We start from the raw sequence: 27636 nt of genomic DNA on the forward strand, positions 1-27636 counted from the left end.
GAGAAGCCTGGCTAGAGGTTTGTCAATTTTGTTTATTTTTTCAAAAAACCAGCTCTTGGTTTCGTTGATCTGCTCTACAGTTTTTATGGATTCTATATTGTTTATTTCTGCTCTGATCTTTATTATTTCTCTTCTTCTGCTGGGTTTAAGGTGTCTTTGCTGCTCTGCTTCTAGTTCCTTTAGGTGTGCTGTTAGATTTTGTATTTGGGATTTTTCTTGTTTCTTGAGATAGGCCTGGATTGCAATGTATTTTCCTCTCAGAACTGCCTTCGCTGCGTCCCAAAGCGTTTGGATTGTTGTATTTTCATTTTCGTTTGTTTCCATATATTTTTTAATTTCTTCTCTAATTGCCTGGTTGACCCACTCATTCGTTAGTAGGGTGTTCTTTAACCTCCATGCTTTTGGAGGTTTCCCAGACTTTTTCCTGGGGTTGATTTCAAGCTTCATAGCATTGTGGTCTGAAAGTATACATGGTATAATTTCAATTCTTGTAAACTTATGAAGGGCTGTTTTGTGACCCAGTATATGATCTATCTTGGAGAATGTTCCATGTGCACTCGAGAAGAAAGTATATTCTGTTGCTTTGGGATGCAGAGTTCTAAATATATCTGTCAAGTCCATCTGATCCAATGTCTCATTCAGGGCCCTTGTTTCTTTATTGACCGTGTGTCTAGATGATCTATCCATTTCTGTAAGTGGAGTGTTAAAGTCCCCCGCAATTACCACATTCTTATCAATAAGGTTGCTTATGTTTGTGACTAATTGTTTTATATATTTGGGGGCTCCGGTATTCGGCGCATAGACATTTATAATTGTTAGCTCTTCCTGATGGATAGACCCTGTAATTATCATATAATGCCCTTCTTCATCTCTTGTTACAGCCTTTGATTTAAAGACTAGTTTGTCTGATATAAGTATGGCGACTCCAGCTTTCTTTTGGCTTCCAGTCGCATGATAAATAGTTCTCCATCCCCTCACTCTCAATCTAAAGGTGTCCTCAGGTCTAAAATGAGTCTCTTGTAGACAGCAAATAGATGGGTCTTGTTTTTTTATCCATTCTGATACCCTATGTGTTTTGGTTGGCGCATTTAATCCATTTACATTCAGTGTTATTATAGAAAGATACGGGTTTAGAGTCATTGTGATGTCTGTATGTTTTATGCTTGTAGTGATGTCTCTGGGACTTTGTCTCACAGGATCCCCCTTAGGATCTCTTGTAGGGCTGGTTTAGTGGTGACAAATTCCTTCAGTTTTTGTTTGTTCGGGAAGACCTTTATCTCTCCTTCTATTGTAAATGACAGACTTGCTGGATAAAGGATTCTCGGCTGCATATTTTTCCTGTTTAGCACACTGAAAATATCGTGCCAATTCTTTCTGGCCTGCCAAGTTTCAAAAGAGAGATCAGTCACGAGTCTTATAGGTCTCCCTTTATATGTGAGGGCACGTTTATCCCTTGCTGCTTTCAGAATTTTCTCTTTATCCTTGTATTTTGCCAGTTTCACTATGATATGTCGTGCAGAAGATCGATTCAAGTTATGTCTGAAGGGAGTTCCCTGTGCCTCTTGGATTTCAATGCCTTTTTCCTTCCCTAGTTGAGGGAAGTTCTCAGCTATTATTTCTTCAAGTACCCCTTCAGCACCTTTCCCTCTCTCTTCCTCCTCTGGGATACCAATTATGCATATATTATTTCTTTTTAGTGTATCACTTAGTTCTCTAATTTTCCCCTCATACTCCTGGATTTTTTTATCTCTCTTTTTCTCAGCTTCCTCTTTTTCCATAACTTTATCTTCTAGTTCACCTATTCTCTCCTCTGCCTTTTCAATCCGAGCTGTTGTCGTTTCCATTTTGTTTTGCATTTCGTTTAAAGCGCTTTTCAGCTCCTCGTGACTGTTCCTTAGTCCCTTGATCTCTGTAGCAAGAGATTCTCTGCTGTCTTCTATACTGTTTTCAAGCCCAGCGATTAATTTTATGACTATTATTCTAAATTCACTTTCTGTTATATTATTTAAATCCTTTTTGATCAGTTCATTAGCTGTTGTTATTTCCTGGAGATTCTTCTGAGGGGAATTCTTCCGTTTGGTCATTTTGGATAGTCCCTGGCGTGGTGAGGACCTGCAGGGCACTTCCCCTGTGCTGTGGTGTATAACTGGAGTTGGTGGGCGGGGCCGCAGTCAGTCCTGATGTCTGCCTCCAGCCCACTGCTGGGGCCACAGTCAGACTGGTGTATGCCTTCTCTTCCCCTCTCCTAGGGGTGGGATTCACTGTGGGGTGGCGTGGCCTGTCTGGGCTACTTGCACACTGCCAGGCTTGTGGTGCTGGGGATCTGGCGTATTAGCTGGGGTGGGTAGGCAAGGTGCACGGGGGCAGGAGGGGCAGGCTTAGCTCACTTCTCCTTAGGTGATCCACTTCAGGAGGGGCCCTGTGGCAGCGGGAGGGAGTCAGATCCACTGCTGGAGGTTTGGCTCCGCAGAAGCACAGAGTTGGGTGTTTGTACAGAGGGAGCAAGTTCCCTGGCAGGAACTGGTTCCCTTTGGGATTTTGGCTGGGGGATGGGCGTGGGAGATGACGCCTTTGTTCCCTGCCAAACTGAGCTCTGTCGTCCGGGGGCTCATCAGCTCTCCCTCCCTTTGTCCTCCAGCCTTCCCGCTTTCTGAGCAGAGCTGTTAACTTATGACCTCCTAGATGCTAAGTGGAGCTTGCTGTGGGAACACACTCTGTCCATCCAGCCCCTCCGCTTTTGCAAGCCAGACTCAGGGGCTCTGCTTGGCCGACGAGCAGCCCCTCCGCCCCGGCTCCCTCCCACCAGTCTGTGGAGTGTGCACCGCCTCACCGCCCTTCCTACCCTCTTCAGTGGGCCTCTCGTCTGCGCTTGGCTCCGGAGACTCCATTCTGCTAATCCTCTGGCGGTTTTCTGGGTTATTTAGGCAGGTGTAGGTGGAATCTAAGTGATCAGCAGGACGTGCGGTGAGCCCAGCGTCCTCCTATGCCGCCATATTTCGAGTTCTCCCTATAATTGTACTTTTTAACAGCTGATTTTTTTCAGTTATCTTCTTTAAGTTGTCTGGACCTTTGTAAATTCTTGACAGCATACACTTTCCTGAAAATTCTTTTGCCATGAACTTGCTCTGGCTTGGTTCTCCATTTAACCCTGTAACAAATCCCACTCTGTGTCCTTTACTGGCTCTTTCATCCTGAGACCTTTACTTTATTTAGCCTTTTGCTTCATGTCTTCACCTCAGTGTCTCAGTGATTCCATCTCTTTCCATGAATCCATTGCTGCTCTGTTAACAATTCTCAACTTTCTACCTATAATCATAGCAATTTCTTTAAACCCACATCTCTAACTAGATATTTCACTGATATCTCATGTAAAACATACACAAAATTGAAGTCATCAATTTCTTCCTGATTTTTCATTCTTTCGATGAATGGTGGCATCATCATTCACTTTGTCATCCAAGCTCAACTCTCATCTATGACATTTCCCTTTGATTGATCCCTCATTAAATTGGTTACCAATTCCTACTACACTACTGCTCTCATCTGCCTCTGCATTCTATTTCCCTCATCACCTTCTGATTTCAGAATCTTGTCATTTACTTAGAATCAACCAACTATGCAATGACATCCCAACACTTTTCTCTATGGTGCTCCAATCCTTCCAACATATGCCTTCAGGAGCCACCTTCCCTAAGAACTGTCCCAATTATGTCACCATATTGCTGCTAAATGTGAAGATCCCAATGGCCCATAAACTATGTTATAAATGGCTCTTCTTGACCTTCAAATCGTTTATATTAAGTTTCATCTAAACATGATCATGTGGGATAGAAACAATGAGAAAGCAAGCAGGCAGCACAATACTCTACCATGTAGCAGGTACTCAATATATATTTCCTAAAATGGAAAAAAAGGAAACTTAGGTATTATATAAAATGGTACATGCCATTCTCCTGCATAAAAAGCTTTAATGAATTCCCACTGTCTATAGGATATAGTCCCAAGTTTTGAGTGTAACTTGACTCTTGTATACTTCTCTCACTTCTCTTCTCTAGACCTTACAAAATAACTTCCTTCCTTCACTAATGAAGGAATTTTTTTTTGTATGTGCCCTACCTGTCCTTAAAGATTAAATGAGAAACTTCCTTGACCCATTTAATTCTTGGTTAGATGCTCTTACAATAGAGTATAACTCTATCATTAGCATGTATTATGTCTGTCTGTTTCTGGGTATCCCCCACTCTATGCTAGTTCTTTTTTTTTAAATTTTTTAATGTTTGTTTACTTTTGAGAGACTCAGCATGAGCAGGGTAGGTGCAGAGACAGAGGGAGGCACAGAATCAGAAACAGGTTCTGGGATCTGAGCTGTCAGCATGGAGCCCGACGTGGGGCTCGAACCCACTAACCATGAGATCGTGACCTGAGCCCAAGTTGGACACCAACCAACTGAGCCACCAACGCACGTCTATGTTCGTTCTTTGAAAACAGAGATCACATCTTCATTTGTTCTCCAGGGCCAACCTCAATACTCATACTTAATAGATAGCAGTGAAAATATTTTTTTTTCTTCTATTGGCTACAACCAGCTAGCTATACTGCTTATAAAATGCACTGGCTACAATCAACTAGCTATATACAACCAGTAAATACCACTTTATTGACTAGATTTATTTTTTCAATTCAGGCCCATTGACCTCTACACTGTGCTCCATCTAAAACAGAAAACTTGCATTTTTTAATTTTGTTTTTCCAATGTCGTTCTGAACATTGACTTTTGAAATATTTCCTTTCAGCACACATCTAAAACAACAGTGTCATATATCAGTGCTATCTCATTTCCCAAAATGTCTTTAAGTTTCATACTCTATTCTAAGACTTCCTCGCTATTATATTTGCCAAATACCAGAGTTATTCAACTATTCACCTTATTCCGTATTCTATGACATAAATTCCTTTTTATAGCAAGGACCATACTCTATTTGTCCATCTCTCCTAAGTTACATCATTCCTGAGACATTAAGAAAAAATGCTCAATGTTAAATTAATGAGAATTTGTGTTACAATGAACATGAGAACATGGTGCAACAAAACTTGAATATAACTGAGATCCTCCACAGAAGGATCTTTTACTCTACCAGCAATAGATTCTTTTATAACCTCTATAATACTGGGGTTGAGTTTTCTCACTTCCTTATTTTTCTATCCTTCAGCTCAGCCCTTCAGTCAACTTACTTTATATTCTCATTGGCGGGTACTTCAGGCAGTTGCACAGTGATCATGCCATCTAAATTGGTCTTCCCAATGAAGGCAGGCTTGGTACGAAGTACATCTGGTGCAGTCTTTGCTGTTACCCTGTGTTGCAGCCCACCAGCACTGTTTCCACGATTTGTCAGCACAAATGAATATGACTTCTCAGGCTTTAGGTTGACAATTAACTTCTGTGTAGCTCGGCCATCCACTTCTTCCACCATTTTCCCATCATCATAAAGAATCTAGAGACATACAACCAGTCAGGGAGATTCGCTTCTCAGAGAGGCAATGTAGGTTTTCGCAACTAACGTGTACTTGTTTATAGAACACATATATCAGGTCAATTTTAATTTGTGGAAATTCCTAAGCTTGGGAGCGTTCATAAATTCTAGAGGTTGTATCAATTTTTCTTTTGGTTCTCACTTCATGATTATATAATGGTTCCAAGTGTATGAAAAATACACAAAAATGTACAATATTTTCAATATTTGACCTGTTGGTTTCATATAATCTTAATGGAAAATAGGCACATATGCTATAGATATTCAAGGTATTATTCACATCACTCTTTTTTCTAAATATTTCTAGTCCTGTTCCTAAGTATATTTTTGTTTTCAAAAGTGTTCCTCTATTCTCTGCATTTCATAGACTTGTACTTCTTGTTAACATCTCTCAGTAGCTCTCAACTGCAAATTAGAGTTTAAAACTTACAAAGAATTCAGGCCAATAAACAAATTTTTAAAATCCCAGGATATTGCATTATAAAGAGATAGAAACCATGTAAATTTCAGTGTCTGGTAGGAAAACAAAAGCACTAGCTTAGACGTAAAACACTTATCTTGGAACTATAAGATGACTGACAAGTAATGCCACCCCTAGGTGGCTCCTGCTTTATCCTTTGAGTGGAAGCCAAAAATGAGAAAATCAAGTTTGTGTGGCTGAATCAAAGTGGTGTGTATGCTTTCCAAGTAACTTACCCAGATGAACTGCACCCCCCTTTTACAACCATGATATCTTACAAATTAGAAAAAGAACTTACTTTGAAAGGCATGGCAGAATTATAATTTTCTGGAATTTCCCAAGACAACAGCACTGAAGTCTTCATTACTGCTTTGACATGAAAATTTTTTGCAAACACTGCTGGAAAAGGAAAAACAGTGTATTTAAACTACTCCTAAAAACATACGACCTGTCCTTTTCCACCATGGACAATCGGGTTTAAGTTAGATGCTGTCTACTTTGATCAGAGAGACAAGTGTGATTTGCCTACCTGTTTACACTATTCATTTTATTATCCCATTCTCATAAAGATCTCTCTTTTACCACCAATTCAGTCAACTATATTGTATTTTCCTTACCTGAGAACATTGGGTGCTGTCAGCCAGACTTGCTTGGCATTCTATAACCGAAATCTAAGGCATCCAAAACATGTTAAGTTTTACATACTTTACCTGTTTTGCTTTTGCTGAACCTATTAATATGAATGGTCCGATCAGTTATTTATAGCTTCAAAATACTGATTTCCAAAGACCGACATTCCTTTAAAGGAGGAAGGCCATAAGCAGACAAATCCTACCTTGATCCACAGGAAGTGTCCTGAACTGGACACTGGGACTATATGGCCCGGGCCCTTTGCTCGTGTGAGCACGTACTTTTACATCATATGTGGTATCTGGTTTTAAGCCACTGAGTGTCATAGTAGTATCAGCTGGAACAATAAGCTGCTCCATTGGAAGAAGTGGGATGTTGATATCCCTATACAGAAGAGTATACTTGGTGATAATGCCATTTCTCTCTGCCAGGACAGGTGGCTGCCAGGATAACTGGACGGACGTTGAAGTGGTGCCTTCTGAGTGGAGGTTTTGAGGAAATCCAGTTGGGACTTCTTCTGGAACAGAAATCTCCTTCACTATTTCTTCCCCAAAGCCCACTTTGTTTCTGGCTGAGAGCTTGAAGATATAGGATGCTCCTTTATGGATGTCTGTAGCAGTAAAGTGGTCTTCTTTCTCAGAGAACTCAAGAGTAGTGAGTGGCTCCATATCTTTCCGGCCAAATTTTAGACGGTAGCCCTGAAGAGGTCCAAATGTGTCCACCGGGGGGTGCCACTGAATGAGAGCAGTATTCATTTGAGTGTGGTTAATCACAAGCCGGGGTTTCCCTGGAACTGCAACACATGGGATGGAGTGCTGAGACCAACCAACACAGACGTTCACACTTTAATCACTACTGAATAGGAACACCACTCTATGGGAATCCCCACTTCTTTATTTATATATATAAAAAAGCCTTGGTCTATATACCTTTGTAGAAATACACTTCTTTTCATACTTAATTATTAAGGTAGGCTGAAATACCAGAATTTGATAACAGACACAAATAGATTTATTAAAACAATAATTTAAGGGAATTAAAAAAAATTCCCACATATGAAGGTTCATGTCACAGAGAAATGAGGGTGAGTAAAGATTAGCTAATTAGATACATACAGCTAATAAGAATCATGATTATAACATATTTAATTGCTGGGTACCTGTAATGTACCAGGCACTGTGCTAAGATGAAGGATCTCACTTGATTTACATTTTTCATTCCTGACTACACACTCTGATTAGTTATTATCTTAATTTTCTATGATAAGAAAATGACACCCAGAGAGATAGAAAGCTGGATAGTCAGATATGTAATAAATGAGAAAGCTCTAAGACAGCCCTGGGTTCATCTGAATCCATAGCCCAAATACTTAATGATACTATTATGTTGCTTATAAGTTTTTTTTTAATAGGTACAAAATCATGTTGCTTTGAGTTATTATGGATATAATTTGTACTTTTTGTCTATACTTTATACCTGTGGAGAAACCATGACTAAGGAATGCTTTTTGACTAGTAGGTTGGCTGAAAACAAAACTCTGTTTTTCTTTTCTCTTACAGAGATTATAAATCTGGATTTGCACACCTCCAGCATAGGCTCGGCTGGGCAGTATAAACACAGTAAATGTACAGATATCTAAAATAAGCATCGCCTATTTCAATATTCAAGTCTCTATTGATTAAGAAAGACCTAAAATTGTAAATGGAAACACCAAAATAATCTTCTCTGTGAATAAGACCCACGATTCTAAATAATTTTTTGTATAGCCACTAAAAAGTGATGAGCCAGTCTTAGCTATTAAAAAAGACAATGTTATTTCTTTCTCTGGGAGTCACATCCTTTGGCTATAAATTCTGTACTTTCTTGTCCTTATTATGGTATCCCTATCTTATGGCCAACAGGAGTTTGATGCTTTATGTAAGACATCTCAGACTCATTAAGACACAATTATAAATATAGGTGAAAGAAGTGTATTTTCTTCATTTTGGGATTCAGTTTCAGGAGTTTACCCTTGGCTGTTTACCTTTCAATAGAGGCTGGTTCCATCGTCATTCAGCATGCCCCCACTGAACATGTATCTCCTAAGCATGGCATTAAATTAGCTCAGTACAATGCTATTCTTAAAAAAAAAAAAAAAAAAGAAAAGAGAAAAAAAAAAGCCCAGAAGACATTGCCTTAAAGGAGTTTTGCCATCTGTAATCCTGCTGCTTGAGGCAGTTCCAGGTGGCAGGATGTAAGTGAGGCAAATCTTATGACATTTAGACAAATTTGGCAGTGAGCATGGCACCCAGGAGGGTACTCAACATCACAGCTGTTCTTTGCTTTATGCCTTTACATAGAGGTGTGTTCCTAAAAAGTTGTGTGAGAAACGATTCAGGAGGAGTAAATCAAATCATAGTTTAAATGTTCCATGGGAGATTGCTATATAAAGGGATTGGAGGAGAATCCTTTTGTAATTATGTCTTAATTTATTGGTTTTACAATGTCAGGTCTTCTTTCATGCTGGCTTTTCCTAATGGGAGCCGATCAAACTAACTCTAAAGAGCATTAAGAAACTTTGTTCTTCAGAGAGAAGCAATCTGACATTTTGTAGCCTTTTTACTTTTCATTTTTCTGTTTCCGATCTTTTATGTGACTTGCCGCTCCCCCCCCCCCCCTTAGAATCCCCACTGCAAGGACTGAGGAGGTGAAAATGGCAAAAAACACAAAACCATAAGTCATCAACCCAGTTCAAGATGGCAGCTCTTCTAAAAGGGTCTGCTGCTGAGAGGTGTTGAAGCTAACAAGTGACATCTCTGTCCACATGATCTTCCCTCTGGATATTCATAGGACTTGCTCTTCCACATCATTTGTATCTCAGCTCAAATAACTTTCCTCTAAGAGACCTTATCCAATCACTCTTTCCAAAGGCCCCTAGGGGCTATCCTATCTTTAATGCCTACACACCTTTATTTTTCAGCTTCTGTGAAAATGTCACTTACTGATGTTATATATATATATATATATATATATATATATATATATATATCCATTTGTCTATTTATTAATTATCTAGCCCTACTCAGAACATAAGTTTCAAGAGGAAAGAATATTTCTGTTTTGTTGATTGCTGTATCCCCAGTACTGGGGTAGCACCTGACATCTACTAAGTGCTCAAAAACATATTTGTTGAATAACTGATCGAATAATTTGGGAAAAGTATGTTCTTGCTTTGCTTCTTCTGAACTATATATCAAAAAACACAAAAGTTGACCACAGCCCACTTATTGCTTCTGATAGAATTCAACATACTACTTGGAAAATTAATATTATTGTCACCTGGAAGATGTTCAAGGCACATATATGCACAGATAATGCTTACCTGCCCCAGTGGTGGACACCAGTTTGGGCTTGCTTCGTGCACCATCTCCTTTGGTGGTGTAGGCTGTGACGGTGAGGGAGTAGGAAGTTTCAGGTTGTAGCCCAGAAATAATCATGTCCTAAAATGACACAATGGAATGACACTGATTCAAAATGCTACAAATACCCTGGGGGAAAATCAAAACATCCATCTTCATTCTATGCATGCTTCATTACTCCCTGTAGCCATGCCAAGCACTGGAAGTTTCATGCCTGGAGCTCATGCTATGAATGATCTGTGTTCATGCTGACATTAAAGTGGGGACTTCAGCCATCCTAAGAGGTAGTTCTGAGAAGTAGTAGTTAAAAACATGAAACCTGGAGCTGGAACTCCTGAATTCTTTAATTTAAACCTGCGTTTCCTTATTTACTAGGTTTGTGATCCAGGGAAAGTGAGTTAACCCCTCTGCACCTCAGTTTCTCTTGTAAAGGTTGGAATAATAGAAGGATTAAAGGAGTTATATCCAGCAAACACTTACGGCTATGTCTGGCTCATAGCAAGCAACCCAGACACCAGCACTCATATTACGCCAGTAGCTCTGTACATGCGTCCTCTATAGCCTGGTCCACAGAGCAGTGATGGTACTGATGCCACTGCAGCCTGTTTTATCACCATTTTGCCAAATGGCTGATCTGTTGGACTTTGATATCTTGACAGCCAGAGAAGTTTCTTAGGACTCAAGTAACATACTGGTTAATAATGTAGATTATGGACTAAAATCATTACCCAATAAGGAGAATTTTCTGGTGATTTGGAATCGTCCATAAAACCAAAGAACAATACTTTTTCTACCACATCATGAATGTGGACTCAATTAATTCTGCTTAGAAAATGTTAAATATCACAAACTATTTATTAAAACTCTAGTTTTCTCTAAGTTAGGGCCCCAAACTGTGATGGTTATGACTTAGACCTGTTCTTCCAAACTGGAGATTATATGATTTTTTACATAGAGTGGTTACTAATTTGTTCTGTTATTTTCTCCAGAGCTGCTGCACAAGTGTGTGCATGCGTGTGCGCACGCACGCGCACACACACACACACACACAGTAAAAAAACAAAACAAAACAAAACAAACAAAAACAAAAACAAAAAACCCTTTCAGATATTCGGGATAGCTTTGCTTTCAAACTGAATATAGTTAGAGTTAAGAAAATGTACAATGCCATTGACTTCCACATCTGAAGACAATGCAAGTGAGAGTTCATGGAATGGACTGGATTGTGTACAAGACAAGAGGATTTCTCTGTATAAGGCTGTAAGGGGCATCATAGAACTCAATTGTTGAATCTTATCCCAAATATGACAGTTTTTGACAGTCTTCTTTTCTTGAAATAGTAGGAATGTCATCAGAGTGGAAATTCAAGAATTTCAGATATCATACCGAAGAGCCACTGGAAAAATTATTCTGCCAGATGAATGGGTTAAATTTGGGAGAGAGATTTTATTTTCAGGACCCTGGAATAGTTTCACTAACATTACAGAGACTACAAAAAACATCCGAATCACCCAAGAGTAGCAGTAATACAATGGGTATTCTAAAAATTATAATGGGAAAACACCAGCATTATTGCTTCCAAGGTCCCTCTATCATGCTATTGGATTTCTGCTGAATGTAGGCAAGGCTAGGGGAAGAAAAAAGCAAGGCTTGCCTCTATCACCAAATTTATATGTGGAAGAAATTTATATGCTCTGAGACTTATATACGTCTTTTTCATTTATAAAATTGAGATTAGCCACACATGTCCTTCCTCTCACACAGACTGTTACAGGATAATAAATTGTAATGCAATTTGAAATTGGTCAAACCCTCTGCAGTGGTATAATCACAGCTGGACACACCTCTATCTGCCTGGATCCCATCATTTCTTGCATTACATTTTCTTTTTTGAAACTGTGTGCATACTCGCTCAGGGATTTCCATACCCTCTGTGGGGTGGTGTGGCTGATATCCTGGCCAGTTCCTCATTCTCTTTGTCTCCCCCAACTCATCTCCATTCAACTTCTTGTCCCTGTCCCTTAAAAGTTGGCATTCCCAGATGTTCTGAAACAGTCACTGGCCTGCTGTGTTTCTTTTTAGTCCTAAAAAACACATTTACAAATTTTAAAGATTTTTTTCTATCTATATACTAAATTCATTTTGTCTTGATTTCCCATCAGGGCACCAATGGCATGTACATTGTAAATATGTGAACATTTTTCCTTGACAATCAATTGTTCCCTCAAGTTCAACTTAACTAAAGCTCAAATGTCATTTCCAGAAACAAACTCCCTTGCTTCTATACTTTAGTGAATGGTAGAGCATATGCCAAACTTATGATTGACCTTGATCTCTTTTTCTTCCTCAAATTCCTATTCAGCAAGTTTTTGTTTTTAAAATGGTGACAAAAACTGTCCCTTTTTTCATTTCTGCTGTCTCAGTTTTGTTGGATTTTTTATAATTTCATGACTGCTTTAGTGAAAGAGTTGTTTTTGTGTCCCTGTTTACTCTCTTGTTTCTCTCTAATCTATCCACTAAGTCATTTTTAAGCTGCAGGTAATAACCCATTTAAGTAGGTCATGAAATCAATGACCAGCATTTTGAAAAGAAATATAATATACTTTAATTAAAAATATTAAATCTTACATATATTTAAAAATAAGGTATCATTTTGTAAGACCTTTATTTTAAACATATGAACGCATTGGTCATGATATTTAATGCATTCTTACTATGGATCACAGTCAAAAAAGTTTGTAAAACACTGTTAGTTCCATTAAAACTAATACCTTGCCCACTATATTTACCAACATTCCCAAAAAGAGCCCTGTGTTTTGGCAAAAAATATAAATAAATAAATAAATAAATAAATAAATAAATAAATAAATAAATAAAATGAAAGAATACCCTTACCAGTTTGTCTCTTGTTTCTATTTTTAATTTTCTATATCTTTCCAGTACTGAAGTGTTAAAAGCCATGTCTTTAGCTTGACACTTCAAGTTTTCCCAACATTATATTAAATGTTATTTCTTAGCCATAGTTAGAGCTAATTTACTAGCCTGAATCCCTTCATTCATGTTAAATTGGCAAAGCTCACTATCAATTGACTATATGACATTCTTGACTGTCCCAATGACTGCTTCTCCTGTACTTTAAAAAATATGTTTCTACCTCCAACTCCCCAATACACACACACACACACACACACACACACACACACACATTTTCCCACTCTTCAATCCTTACTTATCTTTCAAGTTCTCAACTACATTTTAAGACCTCTTCTTGGTCCATGGCCTCCAAACTCACAGCTCTTACTGACACTCTCACTCATTTATTAATTAATTACATATTGCTTGAGGTCATTGCTTTTGTTGTATTTTATGAAACCTTTCTGAACTTTACATACTTCCTAACCACCTACTGTAAGCACTTAGAAGGCAAAGACACATCCTATGACTCCCATGGAAACCTTTACACATAATAAGCTCTCAATAAATAACATAATCCAGTCATCAAAATATTTTTAAAAATTCCTCTCTCAGTGAAATACTTTCTGCTTCTTGGCATGACTCATTCAATTTTACTCAAATTTCTGTGGGTATAACAGAGAGTTCCATTTCTAAATATAATTAGTACCAGATCTACATTGTTATCCACCTAAAATGTAACCCTGGGGTAGGATAGATGAATGGCCTATATCAAACAGCTTGATATCTCTCATCTGGGGTGTCTCCACTTGAAGCATGCCTCCTCTAACTGTGTCAAAAGGCAGAGTTAGTAGCAGCCATAAAAACAACGTGAGCTCATGATTTTCTTAGGCAATCAGTAGCAACATGCCAATTTCACAAAATAAAAGCCTAAATAAAAAGGATAACATAGAGTGAAGATAATTTAAAAAATAATTTGTTAGTTCATGCATCCAAGCAATCTGTGATGACATATCACACATAAGTGAAAGAGGGGTGTAGAAAAAACAAGCATTTGTAATCTGTTTTTGACAAAGCGTCCAAAAATTACTCACATGTTCAGTAGTATCATCAAATTCCCACTGATTGAGATTAAGAAGGTTGGGGAAGAGGAAAACAAAATAAAAAGAAATGAAGAGAAATTTGCAGACTTAAAAGGCAATGTTGCCCTCCATAGATTAAAAAAAAAAATTGAAAAAATAAGCAACTGGAACAGTGTGTACAACAAAATTCCAAAGAGAAAGTATGTATGCTGTCACCCTCATCCCTAATTCAGAGGTCAAAAGCAAATATGCTTTGTATTAATAGCATTAAAATCAGATAATACATATTTTTCAATGTGTGGTTCATTGGAATGAATCAATTAAGGCATAATGTAAAGCTGATGTTTCTAATCATATACTACTTTACCACATTTATTTTGACTTTTTCCTTATGTTATGCAATTAATTTATGTCAGTAATTAGATTAACACCTTTCATAAAATATTGGAATCTTCTAGCCGCAGAGAAGTCTTGCAAGGTGCAATGGAATTTCAATGAATAGTTAGCATACGAGGTAGGCAAAAAAAAAAAAAAAAAAAACAACAACAACAACAAAAAACAACCAAAAACATATATACATAAGCAAAATTAGCACATTAACAAATAAAAGACAAAGCAGAAGAGACGGGAAAAATGTTGACATTTAAGGCATTTTGTATCATATAATTTCATTAACCAAAATGAAAACACTGGCAAAACTACAGGTTTATAATGTAAAAATATCTAGGACATGAAAGAGGCTATCAGAGCATGGTGGCCATATAATTTTTTTCATAATTTCAGACTTACAAAAGAAAACATAGGCAACAATGGCTTTATTAATTTCAGATTGTGAGTACTTTCTGTTTCACAGATAGCACAAAATAAACATTTAGAAAAAGCAAGTCAACAGCCAGAGTCTAAAGGAATATGAATCTAAAATATAAGTTTACAGAAGTAGACTTCAAAACCATGTAACTGGATTTGGAGCTGATTAAGCCACTCATCCAGATCCCATTAGTTAAGTAAGTGTTTTTGTGAATTGATTATATTAAGACATTAGGTCAATGCTTTCCTTATAGCCACAGGGATATGCATTGCTCTCTTGTCTGCACAGAGACAAGAATGCACAATTTGGCAACCTAACGTAGTATTTCTCAACTTGGCTCACAGTCTACTTCACTTTCACACAAAGGAAGGAATTTTTTACTGAAATAAACTTCAAATTTTCCAAACCCCATCCATTTCCATGCCCAGCGACTAATTTGCTAGATAAGCACAGCAATCTATTCATAACATCCCATCACTCCTGGAGCCAGTATAGGTAAGCTATCTGTGGATTATATGTAAATCCCAGCATAAGTTATTAACTGAAATCTTCCTCTTCTTTTCAGGTAAATATGTAGAATACAGGTGAATGTATTATGGTATCATCCTTTGAAACACTTTAGTTTACGGAAATAAAATGGAAACATTTAGTGCTCTGCTTTAAACAACTGATTACAAAAGCCAGTTGTGACTGCATGATTATAAACCATCACTCTAGGATCAATAGAGTTTCTCACATACTCAACTCTTCATACTTTTCTTAACTTGGCTTAACATAGAGGATTCTCATTTATTTCCTGGGAAATTGTAAATTAATTTTTATGGTCATTATCTTCATTTTCCAGGAAATAAAATAATTACTTGTGAATACATGGTTTGATTAAGTACTAAATAAAATACTATCTGGATACCTTTCCTCAATTAAGGATATGTATTCTTCAACAGAAGAAGTCCTACACTTAGAAATTAGATCAACTTAGTTACAAGTAGTTTTAGCATAGCTGCTTACGATTCTTTCTGTTAATTTGATTAAAATCAATTCAATTTTTTTGAAGACAGAAAGGTAAACTCAGATATCAATATAGAGAGTTGACTATCTTTATTTTAAGAAACCAGTTACATGTTCTTAATTAGGCTTGAGTGTCCGTTTATTATAATTTACTTCCTCACTTGTTGTCAACTCTGAGAAGGTAAATACACATCATGTGCTTTAAAAACTGGAATTTTGTACAGGATTTTTTAAATGTAAAACAAACAAACAAACAAACAGGGCCCATTTCAAGGTATGGACTAAAATAAAAGTATCATAAATAAATGAAAACATAGGTATGTATTTTCAGAGGCTTACCTGTGCATCAGCCAGCATCACATCCTTCAGCATGGGCTGGCCCTTGGGCTCACCATTTTCCATCCTCACATAATGCACCTGGTATCCTCTTATCTGGCCATGCTGTTTATTGGGCACAGGTGAGCGCCATGAGACTTTAACAGATGTTGAGTTGACAGCCTCTACCTCGACTTTGCGAGGAGGACCACTAGGAACTGGAACAACATCATTGGATAAAAGAAAATTATAGGCACTTGTCCCACCCAGTCAGAGTATTTTCTTTACTTAGGTTTAAAAAAAAAAAATGGGCAGACACACTATGTTTCCTTTGTGGAATACAAACATTTTCAAGCAATGAAAATGCTCAACCAATCTGCTCTACCTTTTAAGAAAAGATCAAAAAACATGACCGATGCCAAAAAAAAAAAATGGAAGAAAAAAAGAGTATCAGAGAAATAGAAAAACATGTAAAAAATGTACAAAAGCCAAGGAAGATGCTTTGAGGCTCAAAGCATTAAAGCACAAAGAGGAATAGCATTGAAATAATAACAAAAACTGGTTGTTGATTGTTGTGTGTTTTTTTTAAAGGTTTCTTTTTAGCAGAATAAAAAGATTCTTGATTATATGGGTTTTCTTCTCTTTTTTTTCTCGTATCAAAGGTTTCCAAACAACAGATGCCAAAAATTGAATGTCGAGCATCAGTGTCTCTGAAATATGCAAAACAAAAAGGCAACAAGAAGATATGAAGACAGTTTTGAAAAGTTTACTTCAAAATGTAAAAGAAGTTATTCAAAAAGGCCACAAAAAGTGCAGAAGACTTTAGACGGAAGTATAGAGAACGGCCTGGATTGCAAGGTCATACCAGCAAACTGTTCTTTTAAAGGGAAGCGAATTATTGTGTGGAGATTGAAAAAAAAAAAATAATGCCCAGGCTGCAGCAAAGATAGGTCTTTGGCAAAAACTACGAAGTTATAGCGATGCTGGGTAAAAAAGATGAGCAGAAAAACAAAAAACAAAAAACAAAAAACGGATTACCGTTAGCCTATCAAAAGACAGCAGACCAAGATTGTGTCAGAAGGGTGCAAACTGACGTAGCAGAGGCAACATACCATCTTCATCAGTTCGAATCAACACGGAGAAGCTCTCGGGGCCAGGGCCGACGTCTGTGTGGGCTGTCACAGTGATCCGGTACTCAGTCCATTTTTCCAGCTGTTCCAAAAGGTACTTAGTAGTGTCCGAAGGAATTCCCAAAATCTCGTGAGGTTTGTCATCTTCTCCATCCACGGAGGTGTACTTGATGGAGTATTCAGTAATAATTCCATTCTGTTTTTCCACTGGTGGAGGTTGCCAACTTACCAAAATACTAGTGGAACTTGGGCTGGTGCAACTAATGTCTTGAGGAGGAGCTGACGGCTCTTATTTTGGTAGTGAGTTAAAGGAAGGTTTGAGTGAAAGGGCAGGAGTGGTTGGAAAAAAAAAATGATAAAACAAAAGAAAAGGCAAAAATAAATAAACGAACAATAAGGGCAACAAAATGAAAATAAGGCTTTGAAACTCAAAATAAAAATTTAAGTATATGTACCTTGGCTTAGTAATATGAATAAACCAAAAAATGAATAAATGACCAGAAATAATTGTTAAATAATGGGTGGGGGGAATATGTGAACATGAAACCTTGAGATAACAGGGCCTCAAATAAAATTACCTACCTGCAATTTAAATTCTTCTTCTAAACCAATCCCTCAGTATTTCCCAGCCCTACTGCACAGACTACCCAACTTTAAAAAAGCTGTAAATATGGCAAGATTTATTACATGAGAGTCAGATGATGCTTCACAGATGCCGTTTCAAGCTTTCATTTCTACATTCTAGAATGAGGGTGATTCATGTACAGTATTCATTCGTGAAAGGGTTTTCAAGTGTAAAAAGTTGCAGTAATTGTTGGATGCCCTTCCAGCAATTCCAATTAAAAAATAAATAAATAAATAAAAGCCCAAATATAAAAGTGTTCCCTCTGACTATCTGAAAAACGGAGCCAGACTGACCAGTTTTAATGAAAGGTGTTAATCTAGCATTGATTGTAGCCCATATACAGTGAGCATGCAGAATCAATAAAGGATGAAAATGCATAGTCCAAGATTTACCTACCCGAGGGTAATGTCAGGCTTGTTGATTCTGACTGTAACTTGTACTTACCCTACGTCAGCTTTCAGCTTTTTAAAAGAATTTATTATAACTCTTCTTGAGACATCATTACTAGTAAAGAATTAGATTCCACCAGCAAATTTTGGTAAAATCAATAATAATCATCTATCCCTTATAAAATGTCAGTAACAAAGCCATTAGAAAGAATTGTTTAAAAAAATCCTGAGAACCATCTGGAAAAGATATGACTTATGTGCAAAATCTCCTTCATTTTGTACATAGTTATTCACACAGAGTTTACATAAGAGTTAAAAGAGAAACTTTCTTATTGTCCATTCTAAAATAAAATGGTCACTTTATGAGCGATTAGTTTCCATCAAATTACCCAAACATATCATTACTTGAAAAAATTTAAAAAGCAATAAGAGCAATGCAAATGTTATCAAAAAATATTTGGAAGTTAATAAAATGTAATTCCTTAGAATAAGAGGGATAAAATTTATTTATTTATTTATTTATTTATTTATTTATTTATTATTTATAGGTGAATCAGTAAATCATTTCTAATTTTATGTATTTAAATATGGAGTTTGGTTATTTCCTGAGACTTTGTGGGTCTTAATACTATGTAGTGTCAGGTGTATCTAATTGTTTACAGGGTTATCTGTCTTTTTAAGTTTACATGTCTTGTGATCTTCATCATAGTGAATCAAAATGAAAAGCTCCCTGTACTGATCATAGGGAAATTCTCATAAGAAAATCTTGTACATTTGGAGTAAGATTTGCAAAATCACTAGAATATCTATCATTTTTATTGATTCTGGCTACAGGTTCTTATATTTCAAATTATGAAACTATTTCATGTGCATTATCAGTATTCATAATAAATTGAGTCATTCATGTAACAGCAAGACTCATTTGTAATTCTTTTTAAAAAGATGACTTGGTTTTTACTGCATTGCTACCTTCAGACCTCCTATTCCATGAGAATATATTCAACATTATTTGGAACTTTTACTTTAATAAAATAAAGAGTAGTAGAAGGGCTTTTGGCATGGTTATAAAATATCTATTCTAGCTCTGTATATTTAAATATATGTGTATGAATGTATGTATCCATACATACATTTGTAAACCAGGCAAAATACAATATTGAAGCATATCACATTTTTTTGTAATTAAATTCCTGAATTTAAGAATTATGTTCTACAATATTAATTATTAGGCTGCTTGGCATTCAGAATAGAATACAAAACTGCATTAATTTAAATGTTTCAGTTTATAAAAGAAAGGGAATTTTATGGGAATAGGTTATTATCCCTAATGGATTAAGTAACAGAGCCCTAATACTTTTTGTACCAACACTCATGTTTTGAGAAAGAGACAGAATATATATTTATCTTCAAAAAACCCTGGAAGATTTTAAGTTTCTATAAGAAAATGAAATAATAGAAAACTTGCCTATGTGAAAGAAAATTCATTTTTTAGAAAACATAAATTTCGTCTTTGCTGAAAGGCCTAAAATTTAGGTCAATAGAGCATCCACTTTACAAAATTCAATGTATTGAGATCACACATATCTATTGCATATGTAACTATCAAAAATCACATATAAAATATAAAGTATAAAAAAAATACCTAAGGAATAACTCCATAAAACTGTTCAAGGTAAATGGTTGTTTAATAGACTAATTATGGAAACTTACTAATAAAGAGCAAACAATTGTATTATTATGAGTAACCAAACTTTCCATCAAAAATAAACTTCCATATTAATGCTTTACACAAAGCAATCTTCCCTGGATACAATGAACCCCCATTGTGATAAACATAACTATGCTTTAGGTTACGAGTTCCAAAAAGAAATTGAACCTGAGGAAATAAAATACAATTTAGGATTGCAAATGTACTTGTGATTTCCATTGTTCCTAAATTTGTCCAAATACAGATTTTCTATGAATGTTCCAAATTTTCACATGTACTACTTGCGGACTTAATAACAAACTAGTCACAAGAGCTGAGCTTTTCTCTGAGTAGAAACAAATACATGAAATAAAGACTTGTTAGCAAAATTAAAACCTCTGTACTTAAAAAACATACAAATACGGTCTCTGTTGCCTCTTTAGTTTGCTAAGCCCTCTTGTGACTATTTGGCAGTGTTCTCAACCAGAAGTTTGCTTTGTAGCCTTATAAATCATTGTACAGGGCCTGGTAAAACTTTCACTCATTTTCCTCGTGGAGCTTTCTGAACTTCTCAGACTTCTTTCAGTTTAGGAAGTGGGAGAATGGGATCTGCTATTGGACCAAGTTGGAGACCAACACAGGTCACAGTTGTAATCCTCAAAGTTGGATGCTTACTAGCATAGAAACTACTGACTAGCAAACATATAAATTAGCTGATTTGTTTATTGGTGGGGATAAAAGGCCGCAACACCTGCTAGTGAAAAAAAGGACAGAAAACAAGCAAAGAGAGACACCTACTTGACTGCATGGTTCTGGCTGATATTTCAGCTGTGGAAGCACCCAGGCCTTGAGGAGAGCGTGCAGCCAGACGGAAGTAGTACAAACTGTTTGGTTTCAGTCCTTGCAGTCTGTAAGATGTCCCTGGCTCGATGGTAATTCGTTGCTGTGGATAAGTAACAGAAGAACTGGGTCATTTCCATTAGGATTCATGCAAACATTTTTATCACACTGCCTGGAACCTCAGATTTCTGTTATTGAGGTTAGAAAGGCATCAAAATATCACAAATAGAATCCACAGTGAGTATCTAGGACTCTATCAGGGGAATTATACAATGAAAATATCAGTGTTTTAATGGTGAATTTCTACAACAAATAAGGTAACTGGAATAATGGAAGCCACAGATCTTTCTAATGATGATCCAGTTACCAAGTGCATCAGATAAAAGGAAGGTTGAAAGGCCACTACCCATAAATGGGTTGTATTGAAGGTGCATGTGTTGCTGTGATGTAGCCCACAATAGAAACTGACACCCACCCCTGATGGTGGAGTATGGCCAACATGTGTAATTTCACCTGAAGAGATGTCTAGCTCATCGCCCATGACCTTCTGAATCTAAACAGGAGCAAAGAAAATATGACCAGAAGTAGCATCAGAAACTGGTGTACAGGTTATATGCGGTTGCTACAAAATAGATCTGAAATGGCAAAGTCCTGATGGGATAAAAATGATGTTAGTTACTGAAGAAAGCTGGATAATTTATGTGAAATCATATCATTATTCTATGTTGATTTAAAACAATTTTAAAACTTGTTTTTCTTTGTGGCTATAGAGCACACATAAAAAAGTCAGAAACTTTTCTGCAAATTTTACCATCATAAAGGGCTTTTGAAATAAGGCTTATTTAATTGAATGTTGTAATTCTTACTTCTCATGTTTAAAATTTGACTTGCATTTTAGCAAAAATATAGCTATGTATAATCAATCTCATATTGAACACTAGCCTGTAGTAAGCCTTAAAATACACGCTGATATGTAATCTAGTATTGGCATAAATAATCTTAAGGCTTTTCATTGAATAGAGTTTGCCGTTCATACAAACAAATCATTCAAGGGGAATTCAAATATAAAACTAGAGAAAACATCCCTAAGGGATTCTGGCTCACAAATAGAAAAGCTTTTAGAAATTGTAGATTTCCCAAATGGTAAGAAAAAAAGGGATTCCCCAAAGAAACAATTGTAGAACAGAGTTGGTGTACCAACATTCAAGCATCTACATCTACAGCATTCTCAAAGGATTTCCACTCTTCTGTGCTGTTATTTTGTTTTCTTTTGTTTTTCAGTTGGGTAGTGGTAAGGATATAAAATAAATTAACATTGAATTGTGTGTCTTAATAAAAGCTGGTCTTTTTATTGCAGTAACATAAATCCTTTAAATTATAGCAGCATTTCAATTATAACCTTTTGAGTGCTTAATTCATATTGGCTTTGTTAGCTAAGTGTAAAAGCATTCCATTTAGAGTTTGGTTTTGGGAATTCTGCTCAGTTCTAAAAGATGTAATAAGATAAAAGTTTATAGGGACATATTAATTTACTATAGCATTCAGAATGATATACCATAAGTTAATTGATAATATTTCACTTAGTATGTATTTAAAAAGGTATTTCTGTTAGGATTTAGGGTTACCTAGCTTTGTGAAGATCTTTTTAAGATAAAGAACGCTAAGCAGTATAATAAGATGAGTTGTGTGGATTGAGTTGTCACGTGTAGTTTCACTAAAATTTTTGTCCTAATGCTCCTGGATTGGATTTCACAATAACAAAATGTTAGATGTATCTTACTACTGATTTCTATAATTTATACAAAGTGCACTCAAGAGGCAGTATATGCTAATGTTTAAAAAATAGATTCTGGAACCTGACTGCCTAGATTTTCAAATATCAGGTCTGCCATTCAGTAGTGTGAGATTTGGGGGAAAATGTTTAATATTTCCTGTGCTTCTGTTTTGTTATACATGAAATTGATTAGAAGTAGAGACTGACTCATGGCACCATTGTAAGAATTGAAGGAGTTAATATATGTGAACCCCTTGCTATATCTGTTACCATATGTATTAATTATACTAATTTTCTCCTCTTTTCAGGAACTATCAATAACTTTCAGCCTTCTGCAATCCACAATTATTTTATTTGCATAGCACACTCAAACATTATATGTGCTCACATTAATATCAAATAGCTGTTGGCACACAAATAAACATTTGCTATGGGGCCTCTTTCTCTGAAACCAGTTTGGACAAATTCATCCACCTAAAGCCTTGGAGCTCACTTAGTCACATATCTGCAGTGACTTAAGTACTACAAGGCAGAAGAGAAATAAAGGAAGTCCCTGAGTCCCAGGGGCTATAATCTTTTAGATACTTTTAGAAGAAACTTGGAAACCTGAAAATAGGAACAACAGCTGTTTTGTTGTTGTTGTTTGCCTCACTCCATCCTCCCAAAGGCTTGAAATTAATATTCTGTTTTTATCAGGCAAGTTCTTTTTTTGATGAATAAATCTGACCCACCAAAGTTCTCTATCGATATCTGAGCTTTCAGCCAAACTTGAGCAAATACACAAACTAGAGTAGTGCTCCAGTATAGTAAATGGTCAGAAGGTGAGAAGCACAGTCCTACCTCCTCTCCATGCTCCCCATCTTTATAGACCAGTTCATAGTTGGCAATGGTGTCTGAACGTGGAGGTGTCCAAGACAGCAGAATACTTGTTTCAGACTCAGGTTCTGCTTTGAAGTTTAGTGGTTGCCCTGGTACTAAAAACAGGAAAGCAAAGGACTGAGCTCACCATCACCATGAGTATTCATAAACCCTTCCATTAGTGTATCTGCTTATACCTCTCAAAATATATCCACATGTGTCAGCTTAATGGAGCTAGCTCACACTGTACTTGTCCTTGAGAAGTATAAAATCTGTTCAAGATATAGTAGAATTATAAAATACAAAATAGAACAATCTCTGAATTTGATCTCAAGAATAATAAACTAATTTCATAATATTGTTGTACTAAGCGAGATGATTTATATAATGCACTTGGAATATTGTCTAAATCATAACAAGTGCTGAATACATAAAAACCTATTCTTATTTAAAATTGAGAACTTATTCTCTAGCACCACATTTAATTTTCAAAATTATTGCCACTAGGTCTATAAAATCCCACCTTCACTCCATTAGCAAAACCTATTGGTAACCAGAATCACTTAGTATTTTTTCTTATCAACACACAGTTTGAAAAAGAGGTGAAGTAAGACACAAAATAGCCATCACATTCAAATAATTCTAATCCCTAATTGACTTGAAATGAGTTAACATACAAGGCCTAATGTAAACTTAATATTGTCCCTACTGAGATAGAGTCAAATTACCACACAAATCAAAAAGTTTAGATGTTTCTTATCAGAAAAATAGTAATTTAACAGCTGTCATCTATAATTCTCATATTAGTCATATAACTCATGGAATAGACAATTTGGAAGAGCTATGTATCAGATGTAATAAAGAATAGGACTTCTATCTAGCTTAAAACACTTCACCCAAATGTTTTATTAACCCCAACTCCTGGTTAACACCCTGGTAAACACCAAATCCCATTGGTCCTCTATCCCTTGTACACAAGGTTAATGTAGTTCAGTGGCATCACTAGCCCAGCTACCCTTACACTGCTCTTGGACAGTGTCTGCTCTGACTGGTTGTTGGCCATGCCATGCTGGCCACTAAATATTTGAATCATTACCCCTGATACTGTGGCATGTCTCAAAGCACTATAGTTGACCCCAGGTCCATATTTCCAGAAGTAAACATGAGAATTTTGTGTATATTTAATAAAAAAGCAAGAACACTAATACTTTATTCTGGGAGGAAAAGAACGCCTAAAGGGTTTTTGGCAAATGGTCATAAGCATTGAAAAACATGAAAAATAATATACTTTGTAACTTCTTAAATAATACTTGAAGCATCATTTTCATAAGTAAGATCTTTGGAAATATAAAATGTATTACTTTTTCTTTTGTAGTCATCTCTCTTGTAGTACGACTAAAAAATTGCCTTTTGTTTAAAAAGAGAAAGTCTAAACAGATCTACCAGAATGGTTTCCAGGAACCCCAATTATTATTTTATTCCTCTGCCTGGTCTGTTAACCTATGAGTGTGTGTGTGTGTGTGTGTGTGTGTGTGCACATGTGTGTGTACCTGCACGTGCAAGTATACACACTCATGTCTGGACTGATGCATAAAGTGGCCAATAGTGCTTCATATTACTAAGTGCATTCATAACCTTTTCTCTTTTTTCTTGTATCACAGGCCTTGAGATTCTCATTAATTTGATGCCTCCATGAACATACTTTTTAAACAGCGTATCTGTTTTTTTTTTTTCTTCCTTTTTTCTCTTTAAGTACTTGCCCAGTGAGAGACCTTACTTACATAATCATCCAGACTGAGAAACGGAGACAAAAGAAGCTAAAAAAGATCAAGAGCAAGAGAAGGGGGGATAGAGGGAAGTAATAAACAGGAAAATAGCAAAGCAAACAGAGAACACATTAGTTCTAAAAGGGACATACCAAAAGCACTGGCAGGAGCAACAATGGAAGCCAAGAACAATCAGAGAGGGGATTTATAATTGGATTTTAATATTCAGATGATTAAGGAGTCCTTAGCCTAAAAATACACACACAGTGAGAAGTGTGCTCACTTCTTTTTCTCTACTTTTGTTTCCTTTTTTCTTTCTCCCATCTTCTAAAAGTCTGGGAAAGAAGAGCCTTTTGATAACTCCTGACTTACGCCAAACCAGAACCCGGTCTTGTCAAGAATTAAAAACATGGACAGAACTGAAGGCCTGCACTCAGGATAATAATTGCTTGTTATGTATTTCCTCCCCGCCTAATGCTAATAATGAACTGACATTGATTGAAAACATCTTGGGAATCTAATTAACTTTTTCTTACTTAAACTGTTTATGTTTTTGCTTTTAATTTGTCTTGAACAGATTCCCAGTGGGTCTCAATGTTTCATCCTTGTTTAGTAACACAAGCTTCATCTGACCCTCCGATTCTATTAAGACACCTCTCCTAAATGGTGAATTAAATAGGCTCAAAGTTTCAGAGGTATACCGTCCATTCTACTCTTAGATAAAATAAATAATGGTCAGATGACTTCAAATGATATATACAAGGTTCTCTGCTTCTACTTTGTCCTTTTGAAGTAGTCTGGAGGGTAACTTAATTTACTAGATTTTAAACTTATGGTAGAAATACAAATGTCTAGAGGCACCAGGCAAATGAGTACAGAGACCAGGTGGGGCCTGGGGCTGATGGGAGAGTGTCTGGCCCACCTGAAGGAGTTGGTAGTATTCAGGACCAGGAGACTGATGCTTTTGCTCTTTTGTGCACTTGCCTGAACAAAACTGAAGTTGATAACAAATTCTAGGTAAAATCTTCCAATTTTAACCATTTGAAATTAATTGAACCAATTGAAATTAATTGAAAAACACTATAGGGGGGAAATGATATCTACAGGCAAAATCTAGCAAATGGGCCAGTGCTTTAAGAGACCTTTTATTATATCAGGCTTTATGTCCATAAATACCTTTAGGATGTGACTACTCAGACCCCCCTGGGAATTAGAGATTCACCTAAAGAGATTTCTTCCTCAGAGGCATTTAGTCATAGTTGAAACAACAGCAATGAAACTGAGGCATCAAAGTAAAAGAAAATAGCTGTGAAATTAATGGGTTTATTTTTGCATTCCTCAAACATAGTAGTCCTAATGATCATAATATATGTATATAAAGAAGCATTTTAGGGGGGCTCCAAATGGTCTTATTTCTCTGTACTATTTGGAAACACAGGGAGCACTTCATCCTCTGTCAGACAGACCTTTTATGCCAAATGTTGTGACCAAGGTTCTATTAACATTTATGTTATCTACCTCCTCCTTCCCTTCTCTCTCTCTCTCTCTCTCTCTCTCTTTCTCTCTCTCCCCCGAGTCCTGGTCTCGGAGACCAGGTGGGAGCCTGGGGCTGATGGGAGAGTGTCTGGCCCACCTGAAGGAGTTGGTAGTATTCAGCACCAGGAGATTGATGCTTTTGCTGTTTTGTGCACTTGTGGGTCCAGTCTCTCTCTCTCAGAGCGAGAGAGAGAGAGAAGGAAACATTAAAATGCTTGTTGAAATGTTTGCAAACATTTGTAATGTTTGTTGTAATGTACAATGTAATGTATATTTCCCTCACCAATTGACTAAACAAGATTTTATAGGAAACTCTTGAGATTCTGAAAAACTCTTAGGAAAATAAAAAGATCCTACTCAGAAACTTAAGTGCAATTATGCTACATGAAAAGTGGGGGGGTGTGATAATACTGACCATAAACCAAATATAGAATTTAGGTGTGGAAAGAGGAAATGGAGGTAGAACTTAAATTTTTCCTTAAAATTATATTTAAGAAATCATTGTATTCTGTAAAAGTGGTGTCAACATTTTAATTTTCTTCTTGATTACTTAATGTCCATAAGGAAATACAAATATGAATTATCAGTTCCCTAAAATAAGATTAGAACCCCATTAATAAATGCAAAGGATTTTAGTAGTACCACTATGATGCTTCATTTTAAATATAAGATAGCAACTCAAAGACAGAGAATGGAGAATGAATAAGAAATGAAGGACAAATCCCTATGTCATCTGAAATGCTGATCATATTAGGAAATATGGAAATTTAGGAAATATCTCTAAAAAGAAAAGGATTAAGCATGTATTGAAAGGCTAAACAACAATTTCACTTAATCATATCACAAACATGAAATATCACAGAGACTGGAAAACCTATCATTGCTA

General features: G+C 36.4%; 1 protein-coding gene across 46 annotated transcripts in view; it reads right to left on the reverse strand.

Annotated features, from left to right (window-relative positions):
• The window catches only part of PTPRD (protein tyrosine phosphatase receptor type D), an 834341-nt gene that overhangs the window by 160252 nt on the left and 646453 nt on the right, over positions 1–27636 (reverse strand). For 20 of the 46 annotated variants that reach the window (XM_019815913.3, XM_045043800.1, XM_045043802.1 and 17 more), the window contains 9 exons: positions 23431–23564; positions 20775–20919; positions 17258–17563; positions 16170–16363; positions 14027–14053; positions 9983–10100; positions 6827–7414; positions 6290–6390; positions 5233–5492 (listed from right to left, as the gene is read on the reverse strand). In XM_019815913.3, the coding sequence (XP_019671472.2) occupies positions 5233–5492; positions 6290–6390; positions 6827–7414; positions 9983–10100; positions 14027–14053; positions 16170–16363; positions 17258–17563; positions 20775–20919; positions 23431–23564 (1873 nt within the window). The remainder of the gene's footprint in view (positions 1–5232; positions 5493–6289; positions 6391–6826; positions 7415–9982; positions 10101–14026; positions 14054–16169; positions 16364–17257; positions 17564–20774; positions 20920–23430; positions 23565–27636) is intronic. The other 26 variants (XM_045043839.1, XM_045043831.1, XM_045043829.1 and 23 more) reach the window with 7 other exon arrangements.

This window comes from Felis catus, chromosome D4 (genome assembly GCF_018350175.1).
Source record: "Felis catus isolate Fca126 chromosome D4, F.catus_Fca126_mat1.0, whole genome shotgun sequence".
NCBI classification, from domain to species: Eukaryota; Metazoa; Chordata; class Mammalia; order Carnivora; family Felidae; genus Felis; species Felis catus.